The sequence below is a fragment of the Sarcophilus harrisii genome, chromosome 2 (assembly GCF_902635505.1).
Source record: "Sarcophilus harrisii chromosome 2, mSarHar1.11, whole genome shotgun sequence".
NCBI lineage: Eukaryota > Metazoa > Chordata > Mammalia > Dasyuromorphia > Dasyuridae > Sarcophilus > Sarcophilus harrisii.
The window spans coordinates 122,926,501-122,947,047 of record NC_045427.1 but is presented as its reverse complement, the minus strand read 5'-3'; the positions used below and the strand labels follow the sequence as shown (position 1 = coordinate 122,947,047).

General features: G+C 33.4%; 1 protein-coding gene across 3 annotated transcripts in view; it reads right to left on the bottom strand.

Annotated features, from left to right (window-relative positions):
* KCNU1 (potassium calcium-activated channel subfamily U member 1) overlaps window positions 1-20,200 on the bottom strand; it is a 281,023-nt gene extending 260,823 nt beyond the window's left edge. For all 3 annotated transcript variants that reach the window (XM_031950682.1, XM_031950683.1, XM_031950684.1), the window contains exons 1-2: window positions 20,038-20,200; window positions 2,801-2,920 (exon numbers count right to left, since the gene is read on the bottom strand). In XM_031950682.1, coding sequence (XP_031806542.1) covers window positions 2,801-2,920; window positions 20,038-20,166 — 249 coding nt within the window. In that variant the 5' untranslated portion in view covers window positions 20,167-20,200. The remainder of the gene's footprint in view (window positions 1-2,800; window positions 2,921-20,037) is intronic.
* Window positions 20,201-20,547: the final 347 nt, after the last annotated feature.

Sequence of the window (20,547 nt, the reverse complement as noted above, 5' to 3'; positions counted from 1 at the left end):
GCATTGACCCACGCCTAACACCATATACCAAGAGAAGGTTGAAATGGGTTCATGATTTTGATATAAAGAGTGATATTATAAGTAATTAGAAGAAGAAAGGATAGTTTACTTCTAAGATCTGTAGAGAAGGAAGTCATTTGTGAGCCAAGAAGAATTAAAACTCATTAATGAACAATAAATAGATAATTTTGATTATATTAAGTTAAAAAGTTTTTGTACAAACAAAACCAATGCAGACAAAATCAGAAGGAAAGCAATAAAACTGGAAAAAACATTTTTATATTTAAGAATTCTGATAAAGTCCTCATTTCTTAGGCATATAGATAATTTTCTCAAATTTATGAGAATTCAAGCCATTCTCCAATTGATGAATGGTGAAAGGATATGAATAGACAATTTTCAGATGAACAAATTGAAGCCAATTGCAGTCTTACCAAAAGGTGCTCTAAATCACTATTGACCAGATTAATGCAAATTACAACAATTCTGAGTTACCACTACACAACTCTCAAATTGGTGAAGATGACAGGAAAAGATAATGATGAATGTTAAAAGGGATGTGGGAAAACAGGAACATTAACACATTGTTGGTGGAGTTGTGAACTTATTCAACCATTCTGGAGAGCAATTTGAAACTATGCCCAAAAGGCTATCATGCTGTGCATATCCTTTGATCCAGCAGTATTTCTACTGGACTTATATTCCAAAGAGATCATAAAGGAAGGAAAGGGATCACATGTGCAAAAATGTTTGTAGCAGCCTTTTTTTTTTTGTAGTGGCTAGAAACTGGAAACTGAGTGGATGCCCATCAGTTGGAGAATGGCTGAATAAGTTATGGTATGTGAATGTTATGGAATATTATTTTTCTATATGAAATGATCAGCGGGATAATTTCAGAGAGCACTGAAATGACTTACATGAATTAAGGCTAAATGAAGTGAGAACCAGGAAATCATTATACATGGCAACAGCAAGATTATACGATGAGTAATTCTGATGGATGTGACTCCCTGCAAGAATGAGATGATTCAGGCCAGTTCCAATGATCTTGTGATGAATAGAGACATCTGCGCCCAAAGAGTGGACTGTGGGGACTGACTGGAAATCACAACATATTATTTTCACTCTTTTTGTTGTTGTTTCCTTGCATTATTTTTCTTTCTCATTTTTTTCCTTTTTTGATGTGATTTTTCTTGTGCAGCATAATTGTGGAAATATGTATAGAAGAATTGCATATATTTAACATATATTGGATTAGTTGCCATTTAGGGGAAAGGGTGGTGGGAAGGAAGGAAGAAAAATAATTTGGGACACAAGGTTTAGCAAGGATGAATGCTGAAAATTATTATGCATATGCTTTGAAAATAAAAAGCTTTAATAATAATAGTACTAAGAAGAAAAAGGAATCATGTAATAGAGGTTGGAGAAAAATTTGAAAAATAAATGGTATGCAAGAAAAAAAAAGTTTGGATCACATTGATTTCTATGCTTGCAGCAAACTAAAAAACAAACCAAAAAGATTTCTAAACCTTCTCCCTTATACTCTTTTATATACTTCTTCAGGGTAGAGACTAACACCTACAAGAGTGTCTTGCATTTACTAGGGGCTCAAAATCTTTGTTGAATTGAAATGAAGATACAGAAAGGAGGGTCATAAATTGTTGATGAATTTAGAAATTTTTGGAAACACTGTAGGAAAATTTGTTTAAATTTTTACTAAAGTACCTTTGATTGGTGGTATACTTGTTGTAACAGGCATACTTTGCAATTGAAAGCATTTGTTCAGACCATTAATTAAAAAAAAAAAAAAAAACTAAATCTGCTTCATAGCTAAAAAATAATTTTATTTGCTTATTATAAAAAACGAAAGGTAAATTAAATTTGATTTGGAAAAGAAAAGAGTTAAGGATATTTTTAGGCACAGGGACATTACTTCATCTTATTGGAGAAAACCTGGAACAAGGGATTTCATTTTGTTTTTAGTACTATAACATAGGGATATAAAGTTTCCCCCTCTATTTATCTCCTCATAGATGTAATAATAGGAAGAATTCTGAGAAAAGAAAGATTGGAGAAAAAAAAAAAACAAGAAAAAATGTTTAATTATCCCATATATCCTTATCAGTGGACTAGATAAAATGATTGAACAGATGATCAGAAGATTATAGAGGTCTCTGTAACTAAGAAGGATTTATTTTTGCTCATTTAGTCAATGACATTTAGATAGTATCTTGAAAGATCAAGAAAATTAAATATATACACAATCATACAAAATTTTGCTTTGACCAAATTCAGGCTGAACTGATTTTTTTAAAAAAGCATAATTAGTAAGAAAGGTACCAAATTTTACCTCAAATAACTTTTTGTTAAAGAAGACTGATGCAAAATACTTATCCATTCCAATGGTTAGTAGTGTTTATCTGAAGTCTTTTAAATTTATTTAAGGTAATAATTTTTTTAAGTGAAAAATTTATTCTCTTTATTTCAGTGAAATATATCTCTGGTTTAAATGTCATTAAATATGGCTTTTTTTGACATTGGGCAATATGTTTAAATGACTGATTAAGAGGTTCAGAGAGGAAATTTTCAAATTATATCCTGCAAAACTGAAACAATGAAGGGGCAACAAATGGCACAGAAGTTTAAAAAGAGATAGTTGAAATGATTTGGCAGTTTAGGAAGTGGACATCTCTGACTGGACCTTTGATTAGCCATGGAAATCTGACCCATAATTTTTTTGTTTATTTTAGAGACCGGGTATCCCTCTCCTCCAAACAAGTAATAAATAAAACTTACTTACCAGTACACGACCCACAAAAGTCTGAGCTGAGAGTAGCATGTCGATGCGCTTGCGAAAGATTCCATAAAACTGGCTCATCTTTAAATGCTTCATTTTTATCCTATCTGATATTGACAAACCCTAGGAAAAAGAGAAACCAACTGAAAGAGTATAAATGCTAGATCTGAAAGAAAAGAGACTCTATTCTCCAGGTAAAACTATATGAGTTAAAGCCTTTCATCTAAAGTTTCTACTTTCCCTAGGTTTATCTGTCAGGCTCTTTACAAATTTTTAAAGATTCAACAGCTTCAGGATCCATTTGTAAAGATTTTTAGCTTTAAGGTTTGCAAAGAGCCTTACAAATATTGCTTCATTTTATACTCAAAACAAATTTAGGAGTTAGGTATCTTAATTATCTCCATTTTATGGATAAGTGGCAGAAGATTAAGTCATTCTTTCCCAGGGTCATATAGCTAGAAAAATGTAAAATTGGATTTTGACTCCATTCTTCGTGGTTCCTTCAAGGATACTTTCCCTACGGTGTTGCTAAACTTTTGGGATGGGGGGAGTGTGTGTGTGTGTGTGTGTGTGTGTGTGTGTGTGAGAGAGAGAGAGAGAGAGAGAGAGAGAGAGGATGAGGAGAGAAAGAGAGGGGATGAGGAGAGAAAAAGAGGGAGGGAGAAGGAGAGGGAAGAGGAAGAGAAAGAGACAGATGTGGGGAGAGGGAGGAGAAGAGAGGAAGAAAGAGGAAAGGGGGACAGGGAGGGGAGGGGGAGAGAGAGAAGAATGAGAGGATCCAAGATATTGAAGAAAAGTTGATGACTCACCTGAGCTGTTCTTCAAACCTCTCTGAACCCTTTAGGTAATGCCATAAAATAATTTTTCAAACAGGAAAACTCACACAAGGATGGTGTGAAATAATTTTCCAATCAAATATGATCCAGAAGATTGGCAGGAAGGTCTGTCACAGTAAATAAGAGTGGAGCACAATTTAGTGCAGGTCAAACCAGTGCAGAGGGAGTATAGTAAACCAGATCCAGTTATTGGGAGCTACTGAATTAACAGCAGCAGTGACAGCAACTTCTGGAACTCTCACCCCACAGATGGTAAAAGGATTGAGCAGATGATCAGAAGATTATAGAGGTCTCTTTGCAGCTTCAGTGGAGCAGGGGCTCTCATCAAAATTAAAGAGCAGAAAAAAGTGCTTATTACCACTCGCAATAAATACATCTCCCGTTAGATCATACCACCATGGAAGAAGTGAAAACTTTCAAGTCTCAAAAAGTGTCTCTGAAAACTGCTTCACAAAACTCCTGAAATCAGGACACTCTCTATCCTAAAAACAGAGCTATACTTTAGCAAAAAGTTAAAAAACAACTAATAGCCTGGAAAAAATGAGCAAAAAAACAGGAAAAAATATAAAATCATAAAAAGTTACTATAGTGACAAGGAAGATCAAAATACATACTAAGAAGAAGAAAACACAATCAAAGTTCTAATATCCAAAGTCTCAGTGAAAACATATGAATTGGTGTCAGGTCATGGAAAAACTCAAAAGGGATTTTGAAAGTCAATTAAGAAATGTAGACAATTAGGAAGAGAAAATAATGTGATGCAAGAAAGTCTTAAAAATGAGTCAACAGTTTGGTAAAGGACACATAAAAATACTGAAGAAAATCAACACCTTAATAAACACTATAGGCCAAATGGCAAAGTATTTACTAAAAAACCTGTGCAGAGAATGCTTTGACAAATTGAATTGGCCAAATTGGGTGGAGGAGAAGGCACAAAAATTCACTAAAGAGAAAATACTCTTTAAAAAAGAACTGGCCAATCTTCAGCAACGAGATCAACCAAATCATTTCCAATGGAGCAGTAATGAACTGAACCAGCTACACCCAGCGAAAGAACTCTGGGAGATGACTAAAAACCATTACATTGAATTCCGAATCCCTATATTTTTGCCCACCTGCATTTTGGATTTCCTTCACAGGCTAATTGTACAATATGTCAGAGTCCAATTCTTTTTGTACAGCAAAATAACGGTTTGGTCATGTATACTTATTGTGTTTCTTATTATATTTTAATATATTTAACATCTACTGGTGATAGATGCCATACTGCCATCTGGGGGAGGGGATGGGGGAAGTAGGGGAAAAATTGGAACAAGAGGTTTGGCAATTGTCAACGCTGTAAAGTTACCCATACATATAACCTGTAAATAAAAGGCTATTAAATAAATTAAAAAAAAAGAATTGGCCAAATAGAGAAGGAAGTACAAAAGCTCACTGAAGAAAATAATCTCTTAAAAGTTAGAATTGAGCAAGTGGAAACTAATGACTTTATGAGGCATCAACAATCAAAAAAATCAAAAGGCTGAAAAAAAAGAAGACAATGTGAAATATCTCAATGTAAAAACAAGTGCTCTGGAAAAATAGATCCAAGAGAGATAACTTAAGAATTATTGGACTACCTTAAAGTCATGATCAAAAAAAGGGGCTAGACATTATTTTTCTTTCTTTTTTTATTATAGATTTTTATTTACAAGTTATACACATGGGTAATTTTACAGCATTGACAATTGCCAAACTTTTTGTTCCAATTTTTCCCCTCTTCCCTCCATCCCCTCCACCAGATGGCATGTTGACCAATACATGTTAAATATGTTAAAGTATAAACTAAATACAATATTAGTATACATGTCCAAACAGTTATTTTTAGACATTATTTTTCAAGAAATTATCAAGAAAAACTGCCCTACAGCCCTCTTTTTAGTGGCCAGAAACTGGAAACTGAGTGGATGTCCATCAATTGGAGAATGACTGAATAAATTGTGGTATATGAATATTATGGAATATTATTGTTCTGTATGAAATGACCAGCAAGATGATTTCAGAAAGGCCTGGAGTGACTTACATGAACTGATGCTGAGTGAAATGAGCTGCACCAGGAGATCATTATATACTTCAACAATAATACTATATGATGATCAATTCTGATAGATGTGGCCCTCTTCAACAATGAGATGAACCAAATCAGTTCCAATAGGGCAGTAATGAATTGAACCAGCTATACCCAGCAAAAGAACTCTGGGAGATGACTATGAAACACTATATAGAATTCCCAATCCCTCTATTTTTGTCCACCTGCATTTTTGATTTCCTTCACAAGTTAATTGTACACTATTTCAAAGTTTGATTCTTTTTGTACAGCAAAATAACTAAATGCACATGTATACATATATTGTATTTAACTTATACTTTAACATATTTAACATGTATTGGTCAACCTGTCATCTGGAGGGGAGGGTGGGGTTAAGGAGGGGAAAAATTGGAACAAAAGGTTTTGTAACTGTCAATTTTGAAAAATTACCCATGCTTATATCTTATAAATAAAAAGCTATAATAAAAAAAAGAAAAAATACCCTAATATTCTAGAAACCAGAGGATAAAATAGAAATGGAAAGAATCAGTTGATCTGCTCTTGAAAGAAATATCTAGATGAAAACTCCCAAATATATTATAGCTGAATTCTGGAACTCCCAAGTAAAGGAGAAAATATTACAACCATCCAGAAATAAACAATTCAAATATATTGGAGTCAGAGTCATGATAATAAAAGATTTAACAGTTTCTACATTAAAGGACCAGAAGGCTTGGAATATGATATTTCAAAGAGCAAAAAAGCTAGGTTTGCAAACAAGAGTCACTTACCTAGAAAAATGAGCATAATTCTTAAGGGGGTAAATGGAAATTCAATGAAATAGAGAACTTTCAAGCATTCTTGATGAAAAGAACCGAGATGAATTTTTTTTAAAAATATCTTTCAAATACAAGAGAAGAAAAGCCATAAAACAATAAAGAGGAAAGGAAAATCATAAGGGAATTAATAAGTTTCAACTTTACATTCCTACATGGGAAGATACTTGTATTTCATAAAAACTTTCTCATTATTAAGTCAATTACAAGGAATAATATTAAGTGATAAGAAAGAGGAATGTACTTGAAGAAAGAGAAAAGCAGAGGCAGAATAGGATACATTATTTCATATACAAGAGGTAAGGAAAAGCTTACTAGAGGGAAAGAGGAGGGAAATGGGTCAGGATGTGAGTAAACCATGCTTTCATCAGAATTGGCTCAAAGAGTGAAAAACATACATACCCTATTGGGCATATGGGTACATCTTACTGTACAAGAAAGTAGGGAAAAAAAGAAGGAAGAGAAAGGATTGAGATGATAGAAGAAAGGACAGGGGAAGTGATAGCCAAAATCAAGATACTTTTGAGGAGGGACAGGTTGATAGAAAAGAGAGAATAGAATAGATAATAGGAATTGGAGAAATAGGTTGAAGGGAAATACATTTTAGCAATTGTGATTGCAAAAAAAAAAAATTTAAGCAATTTTCTCTGATAAAGGCATTATTGCTCAAATACATCGAAAACTGAATCTTTTTTTAAAAAATAAGAAATATTCCTCAATTGATCAATGATCAAAAGATATAAACATATTTCAGATGAAGTAATAAAAAATGTTTATAACCACACGATAAAAAGCTTTAAATCACTCCAGATTTAAGAAATCCAAATTAAAATAATTCTGAGATAGTACCTCATAACTATTAGATTGGCTAATCTAAAAGAAAAAAATGACAAATGTGGAAATTGGGGTGTGAGAATGTGGGAAAGTTGAGACATTAATGTATTGTTGGAGTTGTGAACTGATTTATTTAACCAACCTATAGAGCAATTTTGAACTATCCCTAATGAGCTATAAAATCATACCTCGTATATCATTATTCTGATTCCAAAAAGACAAAAAAGGATAAAAAGAATTAGAAAATTGAGGGGATGCCCATCATTTAGAGAATGACTAAACAAATTGTGGTATGTACTTGTGATAAAGTATCATTGTGGTATGAGAAATGATAAGCAGTATCCTCTCGGGAAAACCTGGGAAATCTTTATCAATTTGATACAAAGTGAATATACTGTGTACAAAGTAATAGCAATATTGTAAGATAATATTCTCAACTATACAGTGATCCAAGATTACTCTGAAGGATTTCTATGACAAATATTATAAAATATTTTATTCCCACAGAAAGAAATTATGATGTCTGAATATAGATTGACATATTTGTTTTCATAGAACTTTTTTTGGGGGAATGGGTAGTCTATGTTTTTTTTTTCAATAACATGATTAACATGGAAATATGATTTGCATGATTACACATATATAACCTATGTCTAAGAGCTTGCCTTCATAATGTGCCAGATACTGAGGAAGGAAAACTTTGGAATTCAAATTTTTAAAAATGAATATTAAATTGTTTTTACATGAAATTGGGGGAAAATAAAATATTAAATAAAGAATCCCTTGTTTTAAGAAGCCCAGAGAAAAAGAAGTCATATGCACGCATGCACGTGCACATACACACACACACACACACACACACACACAGAGACAGAGAGAGACAGAGAGAGAGAGAGAAAGAGAGAGAGAGAGAGAGACAGAGAGACAGAGAGAAAGACAGAGACAGAGACAGGGAGAGGGTCGGAGAGGGAGAGGGAGAGGGAGAGGGAGAGGAAGAGGGAGATTGAGTCGGAGAGACAGAGTCAGAGAGATGAGAGAGACAGAGACAGAGACAGACAGACAGAAAGACAGAGACAGAGAGAGAGACAAAGAAAGAGAAAAGGAGGAAACAGGGGAGATGGATTTTGCTAGGGTTGTTGTTCTCTTGGCCCCTTGGAAATGCCTTAGCTTTACAAAGCAAAGAAGTGCCTGTAAACTGTGCTCTTATTATCCAAACTTATGACTCTTTAAGTTCACAGTTTTTAACTACCTACCGAACTTGATCAGTATTCTATATCATCTATATTCATTACTGAAAATAGTAGACACCCAGTGACAAATATATATTTTTGCATGTGAAAATTAAGAGGTCTTAGCAATCACCTTCTCTAACATATTCTTATAACAGAAATCCTATTTACATGCCTGAGAAGTAACTTTTTAGTAAGTTAGGTGGCACAATGAATAAAGCACAGGTCCTAGAATCAGGAAGACTTAAGTTCAAATCCATCCTCAAACACTTATTAGCTCCAGAATCCTGGGGAAGGGGTTTACATTATAAAATGGAGATAATAAGAGTACCTACCTCCCAGAGTTGTTGTGAGGATTAAATGAGTAAATATTTATAAAATCCTCAGCACAGTGCCTGGTACATAATAGGTGATTAATAAATGCATATTCTCTTCTCTTCTCTCTCATTCTCTCTCTCTCTCTCTCTCTCTCTCTCTCTCTCTCTCTCTCTCTCTCTTCCTGAAGGCCTCCCAAGACATCCCATTCCACTCTTTAATGTTGTAATTGTTAGGAATTTCTTTCTTATAAGATACCTTTTTATTATATGAAGAACAAAGGGGAATAATACATATATAAACAAAAACATACAGAAAAAAATAAAAATAATCTTAATAAATATCCTTCTTGTTGTTTCTCTTACTGTGTGTTCAATCTCTCAAAACAAAGTATTTTCACTTTCTGTCTCACCCTCCACTTCCTGGAACTCTCTCCCTCTTTGTATTTGACATTGCCTCCCAGCTTCCCTGACTTTTTTCAAATCTCACTTAAAAATCCTAGCTTTTTCAAGAAACCTGTTCCCAAACCTGTTTAATACTAGTGCTTTTTCCTCTGTGAATTATTCCCAATATATTGTTTGTCCTTTGCTGTTTCCATATTTTCTCCCACTTCTCACCATGAATGTCTTGAGACATTCTTTTTATCTTTCTTTGCATTCTTAACACTCAGCACAGTACCTAAAATGTAGTAGCTATTTATTGACAGAGTTGTTTGCTGCAATCTCAAATTATGGGTTTTCTCCTAAACATAGTCTTTCTTCTGCTTTCACAATTGTGCCCTTGGAGAAATTGTCCTAAATGGCTAATGTTAAATGGCAATGGATAGAGTGATTCACTTGGTGTCAGGAAGTCTTGCTGAGTTCAAATCAGGTTTCAGATTAACTGTGTGACTCTAACAACATTTTGGTATATATGAGTCCTTTATTATTTTTAATGAAATCTTTGGGATACAGATTCAATAGCTGAATTGCTGGATCAAAGATATGCACAGTTTCATAATCCTTTGAACATAGTTCCAAATTGCTCTCTAGAATGGTTGAGTCAGTTCACAAGTACACCAAGAATGTTATTAGTGCCCCAGTTTTCCCACATCCTCTCCAACATTCAATTATCTTTTCCTCTCATTTTAGCCAATCTGAGAGGTATGTAGTGATACCTCAGTTATCTTAATTTGCATTTTTTTCTGATCAATAATGATCTAAGGCACCTTTTCATATGGCTAGACATGATTTCAATTTCATCTGAAAATTGTTTATATCCTCTAACCATTTATCAATTGGAGAATGCTTGAATTCTTATAAATTTGAGTTAATTATCTATATATTTTGGAAATGAAGCCTTTATCACAACCCTTGAGTGCAAAATGTCCCCCAATTTATTGCTTCCCTTCTAAATTTGTCTGCATTGATTTTGTTTGTACAAAAAAATTTTTAATGTAATATAATCCAAATTATTCATTTTGCATTTCATAGTACTCCAGTTCTTCTTTGGCAACAGATTCTTTCCTTCTCCACAGATCTGAGAGGTAAACTATCTTTTGGTTTTCTAATTTACTTATGATATCATTCTTTATGTCAGAATCATGAACCCATTTCGATCTTATCTTGGTATAGGATGTTAGGAATGGATCAATACCTAGTTTCTGCCATACTAATTTCCAAGTTTCCCAGCAGTTTTTGTGAATTAGTGAATTTTTATTGCGAAAGCTAGGGTCTTTGGGTTTATCCTATAGTCATTTGACCTAGATTCCTATAGTCATTGACCATTTTGTCCTCTAAGCCTAACCTATTCCACTGATCAACTATTCTATTTCTTAGCCAGTACAAAACAGTTTTGGTGACCACTGCTTTATAATATCTTAGATCAGATACAGCTAGGCCACCTTCATTTGCATTTTGTTTCATTAATTTCCTTGAAATTCCTGACCTTTTGTTCTTCCAGATGAATTTTTTTATTTTTTCTAGCTCTGTAAAGCAATTTCTTGGGAGTTTGATTAGTATGGCACTAAATAAGTACATGAATTTAGGTAGTATTGTCATTTTTAAAATTATATTAGCTCTTTCTACCCATGAGCACTTAAGATTTTCCAAGAGATTCCATATGACTTTATGTCAAAAGTGTTTTGTAATTGTATTCATATAGTTCTTGACTTTGCTTTGACAGTTAGATTCTCAAATATTTTATATTATCTACAGTTATTTTAAATGGAATTTCTTTTTGTATCTCTTAATGCTGGATTTTGTTGGTGATATATAAAAATGCTGATGATTAATGTGCATTTATTTTGTATCCTGTAACTGTGCTAAAGTTGTAAATTGTTTTTAGTTTTTTTTAAGTTGATTCTCTAAGATTCTCTAAGAATACCATCATATCATCTGCAAAGAGTGATAATTTACTCGTCATCTATTCTAATTCTTTTAATTTCTTTTTCTTCTCTTATTAACAAAGCTAACATTTCTAATACAATATTGAATAGTAATGATTATAGTGGTCAACCTTGTTCCACCCCTGATCTTATTGGGGAATGACTGATGGCTTTAAATTGATGCTATTGATCATTTTAAGGAGAAAACTATTTATTCCTATACTCTGTAGTGCTTTTAATAGGAATGGATGTTGGATTTTATCAAATGATTTTCAGCATCTATTGAGATAATCATATTGTTATTATTAGTTTAGTTCTTAATATAGTCAATTATGCTAACAGTTTTCCTAATATTGAAACAGCCCTGCATTCCTGGTATAAAGCCTACTTTGTCATGGTATATTATCCTGGGGATAACTTGCTGTCATCTCTTTACTTATATTTTATTTGAGATTTTCATGTATCAATATTCATTAGGGAAATTGGTGTGCAATTTTCTCTTTCTGTTTTGACCCTACTTGGTTTAGGTATCAGCACCATGTCTTTGTCATAAAAAATTTGGGCAGGATACCTTCTTTCCCTATTTTTCCAGAGTTTATTTAACATTGGAATTAATTATTCTTTAAACGTTTAATAGAATTCATTTGTAAATCCATCTGACTCTGGAGATTTTTTCTTAGAGAGTAGTTTAATAGCTTGTTCAATTTTTTTTCCCCTAAAATGGGGGTATTTAAGTAATTTTTTTTCCTCTTCTCTTAATCTGAGCAGTCAATATTTTTTTTTAATTTAATAGCCTTTTATTTACAGGATATATGCATGGGTAACTTTACAGCATTAACAATTGCCAAACCTCTTGTTCCAATTTTTCACCTCTTACCCCCCCACCCCCTCCCCTAGATGGCAGGATGACCAGTAGATGTTAAATATATTAAAATATAAATTAGATACACAATAAGTAAACATGACCAAAACGTTATTTTGCTGTACAAAAGAATCAGGAGCAGTCAATATTTTTGGAAATATTCATCCATTTCACTTAGATTACTATATTTATTGGCATACAGTTGGGCAAAATAGTTCCTAATTATTGCTCCAATTTCCTCTTCATTGGTAGAAAGTTCATACTTTTCATTTTTGATACTAACAATTTGATTTTCTTCTTTCCTTTTTCTGATCAAATTAACTATTTATATATTTTTTGGATTTTTTTTCATAAAACCAGCTTTTATTTTTATTAGTTCAATAGTTCTTTTAAATATAATGTTATTGATCTTGTTTATTTTCAGAATTTCAAATGTCGTATTTTACTTGGGGAGGGGTGTTATTTGTTCTTTTTCTAGTTTTTTTAGTTGCATGCCCAATTCATTTTTCTTTTCTTTCTCTCTTTTATACACGCAAGTATCTAGAGATGTAAAACTACCCCTAACAACTGCTTTGGCTGCATCCCATAAATTTTGGTATGTTATCTCATTATTGTCATTCTCTAGGATGAAAATATCGATTGTGTCTGTGATTTGTTGTTTCACCCACTCTTTCTTTAGGATTAGATTATTTAGCTTCCAATGAATTTTTGTTCTATTTTCCCTGTTTTTTTATTATGTTATTCTTATTGCATCATCATCTGAAAATGGTGCATTTACTATTTCTGCCTTTCTGCATTTGATACTGAGGATTTTATGCTCTCCCTTCTGTCTGTCTCCTTCCCCTATCTTTTTAAAATTTCTTCCCCTCCACTATAATAGGACTATGGAGTTCAAGACAAATTGGAAAAAAAAAAAAAAAAAAACTTCAAGAAAGGTCAGTCTCACTGGCATGAAAAGGGGATTCAGCCTGATCAGACATATGTATATGTCTGGAAAAACCAGTAGGAGGGTTTTAATCACAGTAAATGAGCAACTGAGAATCTTGGTCATGGTTTAGTAGCAAAGAATACCAGTGGGACAGTCCCCAATCCCAATTTATAAGGCAATCTCTGGGAACCAAGGCTGTTTCCTGAAAAAAAGCAGATAAAGCTACACCCTGCAACCACAAAAAGCTGCTGTGCTCATCAAGGCTCAGAACTGCACAGGATTCTTGGGACAATGGCCCCTTTGCTCCATGACCAGAGTTTATCCATAAAAATAAAAATAGGACCAGAAGAAAAGGAAAGGAAATAAGTAATAAACAGAAAAAAAAATCCTTGACCCTAGAAACTATTATGATGACAAGAAAGACCAAAACACTGACTCAAACAAGGACAAAATGTCCACAGAGGTAATTTCAAAGAGTGAGGTGAATTGGTCTCAAGCCCAAAGAGACTTCTTAGAAATAAACATAAAAGACTTTTGAAAGTAAATAAGAGATGCAGAAGAAAAAGATTAGAAAAGAAATGAGAGGTATTCAAGAGAGAGTCAATAACTTGGAAAAGGAAGGCAAATCCTAAAAAAATACAATTGTCCAAAAGCAAAAAAAAAAATTCCACTGAAGAAAACAACACCTTTAAAAGTAGAATTAACTAAATGGAAAAAGAGATTCAAAAGCTAACTGAAAAAATCACACATGAAAAATTAGATTAGGCCAAATCGAAGTTGATGATTGTATGAGATATGAAGAATCAGTCAGGTAAGTTTTTTTTTAAATAAAAAAATGGAAGAAAATGTGAAAAACATAATCTGGAAAATAGATCCAGAAGAAACGATTTAAAAACTATTTGTGTACTTGAAGGTTATGACCAAAATAAGGAACCTGGATAGCATTCTTCAAGAGATCATCAAAGAAAACTGCCCCAATATTCTAGAAATAGAGTGTGAAATAGTCATTGAAAGAATCCATTGATCACCTCTGGAAACATATCCTCTGGACTTTAGGTCCAGCAGTCTCTTTACTCTGCCACTTAGATGTACTCACCTCCATATATGTACAAATATACATTCATACATACATACTTACATATGCATAAGCATATGCATATATGTGTGTTTATACATAAAACATGGATACAGAAATATGTATGTGTATCATAACATATATAATTATTTTATTCCATTGGTGACTGAGAAAGCACAAGAGTATCATCCATTATTCAGAACCCATGCAAACATGTCATGAAACTGATGTACAACACTGATGAACTTCTCCAGGCAACTAATTTTTGCCATAATTTCCCACAAGTCTTCATGATTGCCAGTATCAAAGGTACTTTATGAGCAAAATAGTTCAAAAGAAATGCGAGGCACAAATTTAGTGATCTTCCCACTCTAAAATGTTTACATGACTATTTGTGCTCCATTTGTGGTAGAGCCTTCTAAGCTTCTATTGGTCTGATCAGCCAGAGTTAAACACACTGTAAAGTCAACATAGTGATGTTGTTTTGGTACTTTTTGAGAACTAAGGACAACAACGAACTAACCAATCAACCAATTTCTTTCTGTCTCTATCCCTGTCCCTATGTCTGTATCTTTATCTTCCTATCTAATCTGTATTTTTTCCATATCTCTGTATTTCTATATATCATATATCTATATATAAATATAGCTACTTATCATGTAAGGGTTGGAGGTAATATACGTTTAAGTCAATTAATATGGGTGTGTATCCCTAAGGATACGGGCTAATTTTCATTTTCTCTTTGTATTTCTAATGCCTAGTATTCTACCTTATACATACTAGGTCCTTTGTGTTTAATAAATTCTTAAAAGGTTTACTTTAATGTCTGTTCACTAGAAGTCAACCTGGCACATTATGATACTTAAACTTCTATTTCTCTTGAGTTCTTAGGAATAAAGGTATTTCATTGATACATCTTTTTATGATCATGATCATCATCATAGATCATCTTTTAATCTTTAGGGCCCTTATCTGAAAAGCATGAAAGAACATGAAAATAGTATTGATACATGCATTATTCATTTTGTATTCATGTGAGTTTTGTGTATTTATGATTACAGAGCATAAAGATCACTGAACCAGAATCAAGCAGACTTTGTTTCTACTCTTGATATGATTCCAACTTGCTCTATGACTCTGGACAAGTCATTTTCTTCCCTGGCCTCATTTTATCCCTCTATGAAATAAAGATATTGGACATTGGATATGGATTTCTACAGTCCCTTTCTAGTTTAACAATTTATGATTTCTCATGTAGAAACATGCTTATGTTGTTGAAGTTTACCATCGCCATATATTAGAAATGCCATGTTTTGAAGGAACATGCTAAATGTGCAAATGACCAATAAATAAGCTGAGAGGTGATGTGATGATGACTGAATTGTTAACTACTTACTTATAATAGTTTTAAATAGATGCTTCTCAGGAATTAAGGCTTGTATTTCTCTCAGTGTTTAGTTCACAACTTTATATATAGTACCTGCTTATAAAAACTAGATATAGAATGAAATAATGAATATACTGAAATTCTTATTTTTTTTCCTCTGGAAGCGAAACTCAGAATAGATACATTTATAAAGCACTTTAGAAATATACAAAGCATTTTATACTTATTATTTCATTTAACTCATACAACCTTGTCAAGTAGATAACATTGTATATGAATTATTCTCTCTGAGTCTCATAGAAGGACAATGGTCCTTTTCATGATATTAATGAGTACAGTAGGTGGGAAACAAATCTAAAACACTCATGGTTCTATGACCAGAGTATTTTTTCTACTATAAAACTCTTTAGTTAGGAAAAATCTTGTGCCTTCTTCAAACTCAGATTTAAGCAGAGTGAAATAAAACAAGTACAAATACACAATGGTATACAATTTTCCACAATTAAATATATTTAAGATAAATATAGTCCAAGTTAGATTATATTAAGAGGACGCTGGAAGAACAATCACAGTAACAGCAACAATAATAATAACTAGCATTTGTATAGTGCTTATTATATGCCAGGCACTGCACTAAACACTTTGAAAATACAGTTTCATTTGGTTTTCACAATAATCCTATGTGGTTGATGATATTTTAATCCCCATTTTACAGTTGAAGAAATGGGAGCAAAAATGTCGAATGATTTACCTAGGGTCACAAAACATTTGATCTCATTTGAGTTTTGTCCACTGTGCCAATTAACTGTCCCTGAGAAAGAAAAGAGACCTTCTTACTGGTCATATTGGTGAAGATTTCTTGAAGCCTTGGAGCATGTTTTTTACAGAAAAGGAAGAAGGAATGGGCAGTCCAGGAACTGGGGGGAAATGGAACAAATTAAAGAATCTAGGACCAATATTGGATACCTATAACCAATGCTAAGCAGTCCAGTTTTCTCAATATAGAATGAAAGGATGGAGATGCTAAAGGAAATGGAAAAAAAAATAGATTGACAGCCTTGAATACCAGGCTAAGGAATTTGGAGTTTCTTTGGTAGATGGCAGGGAACCACTGAAGTATTTTGAGCAAAGATCCCACATAATCAGATCAGTACAATAGAATAATGTGTGAAGGCAGAATTATAGGAAGAAGAGATTCAAGGTAAGAGCAGATTAGAAGATCATAGCTATCCTTTGTTATCTGGCCATGAGGTAATGAGTCTCTTGATTTGGGTAGTAACTGTGGAAACATAAAGGCAAGCACGTATGGAAAAATTGTCACCAAAACAGAATTTGCCAAACTTGTTGACGATTCATCACATGAAAGGGAAGAGTCAAAAACAGTGAGATTGTGAGCCTGCTTGACTAAGTGAAGGATGGTGCTACTGATAATCATAGAGAAATCAGAAGGACTGAATGTATGGAGGGAAAACAAGATGATTTCTTAATTTGGATATCACAAATCTGATATTCCAACAGGAGAACCAGGTGCAGAACTTTAGTTGGCAGTTAGAGACATGAGGCTGGAACATCTCCAGATATAAATAGGATTGATTCTACATGTGGCTCTCAAATCTATATCCTCCATGTCTATTGAGAGGCATCCACAGAGAAGTAAATCAATCAACAAGCATTTTATTTATTGACTATCATATGCCAGGTGCTACTCTAGGCAATGAACATATAAATATAAAGAGTAAAATAAGTTCTTCTCGTAAGGAGCTTATGTCCTAATGAGGAAAAAATTCATTTCATACAAGTAATAGGGGAAATAATAAGTATATAATCTCTTTCCAGATATATAATATATGTTCATATGTTTGTATATCTATATATTCACATATCAATACACACATCATATGTACATATTAATATACAATTAGATGGACATACAGATAATATGTTATGTTTGTTGTGTATATGTGTGTATCTATATGTGTATATGTGTATATGTGTGTGTATGTGTGTGTGTATCTATATGTGTGTATAAGTATGTGTATGTATGCATGCATGGATGTATGTGTAAAGCAGCTAGGTGGTACAGTGGATAGAGTACCAGGCCTGGAGTCAAGAAGATCTCACTTTAACTCAGGCCTCAAATATTTACTAGCTGTGTGATCTTGGTCAAAATAGTTCAGCATCTTTGCTAAGGTAAACCCCCAAATAGGATCAGGTATAATTGAAATAACATACACATGCCTATCTATCTTATCTACCTATCTATCTATCTATCTATCTATATTTCTAATATATGTATACACACATAAATGCATCATATATACACACACATATATATATACACATACATGCACATATATATGTATATATATATACACATATGTATATATATATATATATATATATATATATATATATATAACTAAAAATAAGGTAGTTGAGAGTCTTGGAGGGAGGGTACTATAATTTATCCTTTGTGGGGATGATAAACAGGTTCATGAAAGACATTGTATTTGAAGAACAAAAAAGGATTTTTGGAGTAAAGATGAGGAGGGAATGCATTCTAGGTATAGGGTTATGGAAGAAGGAGATGGCAAAATGAATTCTAGAATCAAGTAGGTCAGTTTAACTGATCTGAGATAGGGAAGATAGGTTAGGGGAAAGATAGGGAAAAATTTAAAAGAGGTATTTATAGAGTTAATTGAGTAGAGAAGTAGCATGGTTAGAACTTTAAGACTCAAGGAAGTCCAATTGACAGTAAGACATAATATGGATTAGAATGAAGAGAAGCTTAAAGCTGTGGGATCCATTCAAAGAATCAAGGTGAGGGATTATTAGGACCTGATCTAAGGTTATGGTTACCTTAGTAGAGATTCAGAGTCAGAGATAAATATTTTTGTGAGGCCTGCAATGACAATATTTGTCAAATGATTGGATATGTGACGTGAGGGAGAATGAAGAGTCCAGGATAATGCTAAGGTTCCAAGCCTATGAGTCTAATCAAAATGATAATTAGACCTTCAATTGAAACAGAAGATTATCAGGAGATTATTGACAGTGGAAGCTTTGGAAGAAAGATAATGGATTCAATTTAAGACACCTTGATATGATTATGTCTCTAGGGTGCTCAGTTTGAAATGCCTAATATGCAATTTGTGATTTGGGATAAAAACATGAGGAAAGAAAGGGAATTATTATTGAAATGATATATAAAGTTATTACAGTGGAGAAGATTTTTATGAAATAAGAAAGGTAAGTCAAATACAAAATCTTGGAGAATACCAAAATTAAGAGAATTGGAAGAAATGTTATCTCTCAATAAGAGATGTAAGCAAAGAAAAAGGAAATGGTAATGCCATGTAATTGAATCATAGAAATGGTTTATAATACATAATTTGACTTCTAGTTTAGATGAAGGGCAAGAGCAAGAATAGGAAAATCAAAAGATAATGGTGAGTGACTTTAATGTGAAGAAAGAAGTGTGAGAAGTGGAAGGAAAGAACATTTTGCTTAAGATCTAGCTTGTATATAAGATAGATCAATCATACTGATATGTGGGTATAATGGACTTGAGGTAGAGGTCCTAAGAGTTGAGGAGGTTCAAAAACTATTAAGGTAGACTGCTAGAAGGATCACCTGTAGAGGGCTGAAATATTGGGTTGATACACTGAGGTCGGGACTGCTGAGCACTTGAGGATAATTACTGATTGAGCAATACTCTTTTGGCATATGCTTGGAAAATGATCCTTTCCACTATCTGTACTGACTCAATGATTGGTGTATAGAGGATTGTAGGAGGGACTAGAGGGTGGAGTAAACTTAATGACACACACTCTTGGCAGTAGACAAGGGAGAAGGCGGTCATGGAGAATCTACTTCCATCCTGTTCAATCCTGTGTCTGGGGACAGAGAATAAAGATTGAGGACTTTTGCTTATCCTGACTCTGGCTGATTCAGGGGTATCCTGGGTGCTAGCACAGTCGTCATAATCACCACTCTTAATACCAAATTTCCAAAGAACAATGAGAGGTAGATGAAGAAAATTATGAATTGAGTGCTGAAACCTCTGAGGAAGGTATAAGAGATACCTGAAAGTTAATCAATGTCATCAACAAGGATAAAATGTAGGGTGGTATAAGATCATATGAACTAGTTTAAGGCCTCCTTTCCACAGCATCTAACATCCTTCCCTTGTCATAGACATTAAAAAGATGTAACTGTTTCTACTTCTGAAAACATTCATCCTCAACCTGAAAATCTCACCACTCCAAATGAATGGCAAAACCTTATGCCTTGTATGACATAAAAGGGGCATTCAGAAGTAAGAAAAGAGCTTTTCGTTTATCAGTCATAGTGTTGAGGGATCATGGCAAAATGTGTGTTCTGCTTAATTCACAAGAAGATTAAATTTTTTTCCACAACATAAATTAATGCCAAATCTCTCTGATCTTTTCACCCTGATTGAGATACCCAAGTAAATAATTAAGTTACTCTAAATCCTCACTTACCTTGAAGCAATGACATTTTGTTGAGATAATCCTCACTAGCCTGCCAATGAATAAAATGACCAGTCCACTTAAGAAGGTCACAAGGGAAGAAAGGATGAATGCCTGTTGAACTTCAATTGGGCAGGTCATTTTTAACCAACAAGCAAGTCGATTCTATACCTTTCCAAGGGATATGAAAACTTGGAATTTCAGGGCCTTTGTGATGCCATGATTACATGGCAGTAATTCTAGGAATAACTAATGATTTAACATAATTCTATCAGATAAACAGCAAGAATTATTTTAACACCTCATTTATTGGGCACTGACTAAGAAGTGAGGCTCAAGCCCATGGCACCAATTTCTGGGGCAAAGCCTATTTAAGGTTCAAAGGAATAGTAATCTCATCCTGATTCCTCTATTGTCTTATTCTGTTAGCAGAGCCAAGGTTACTCATTGTAGCTCAATCCACATGATATTAAAATAACTTACTTTAGTTTATGCAATTCAAATGAATCAACCAACTCAGTG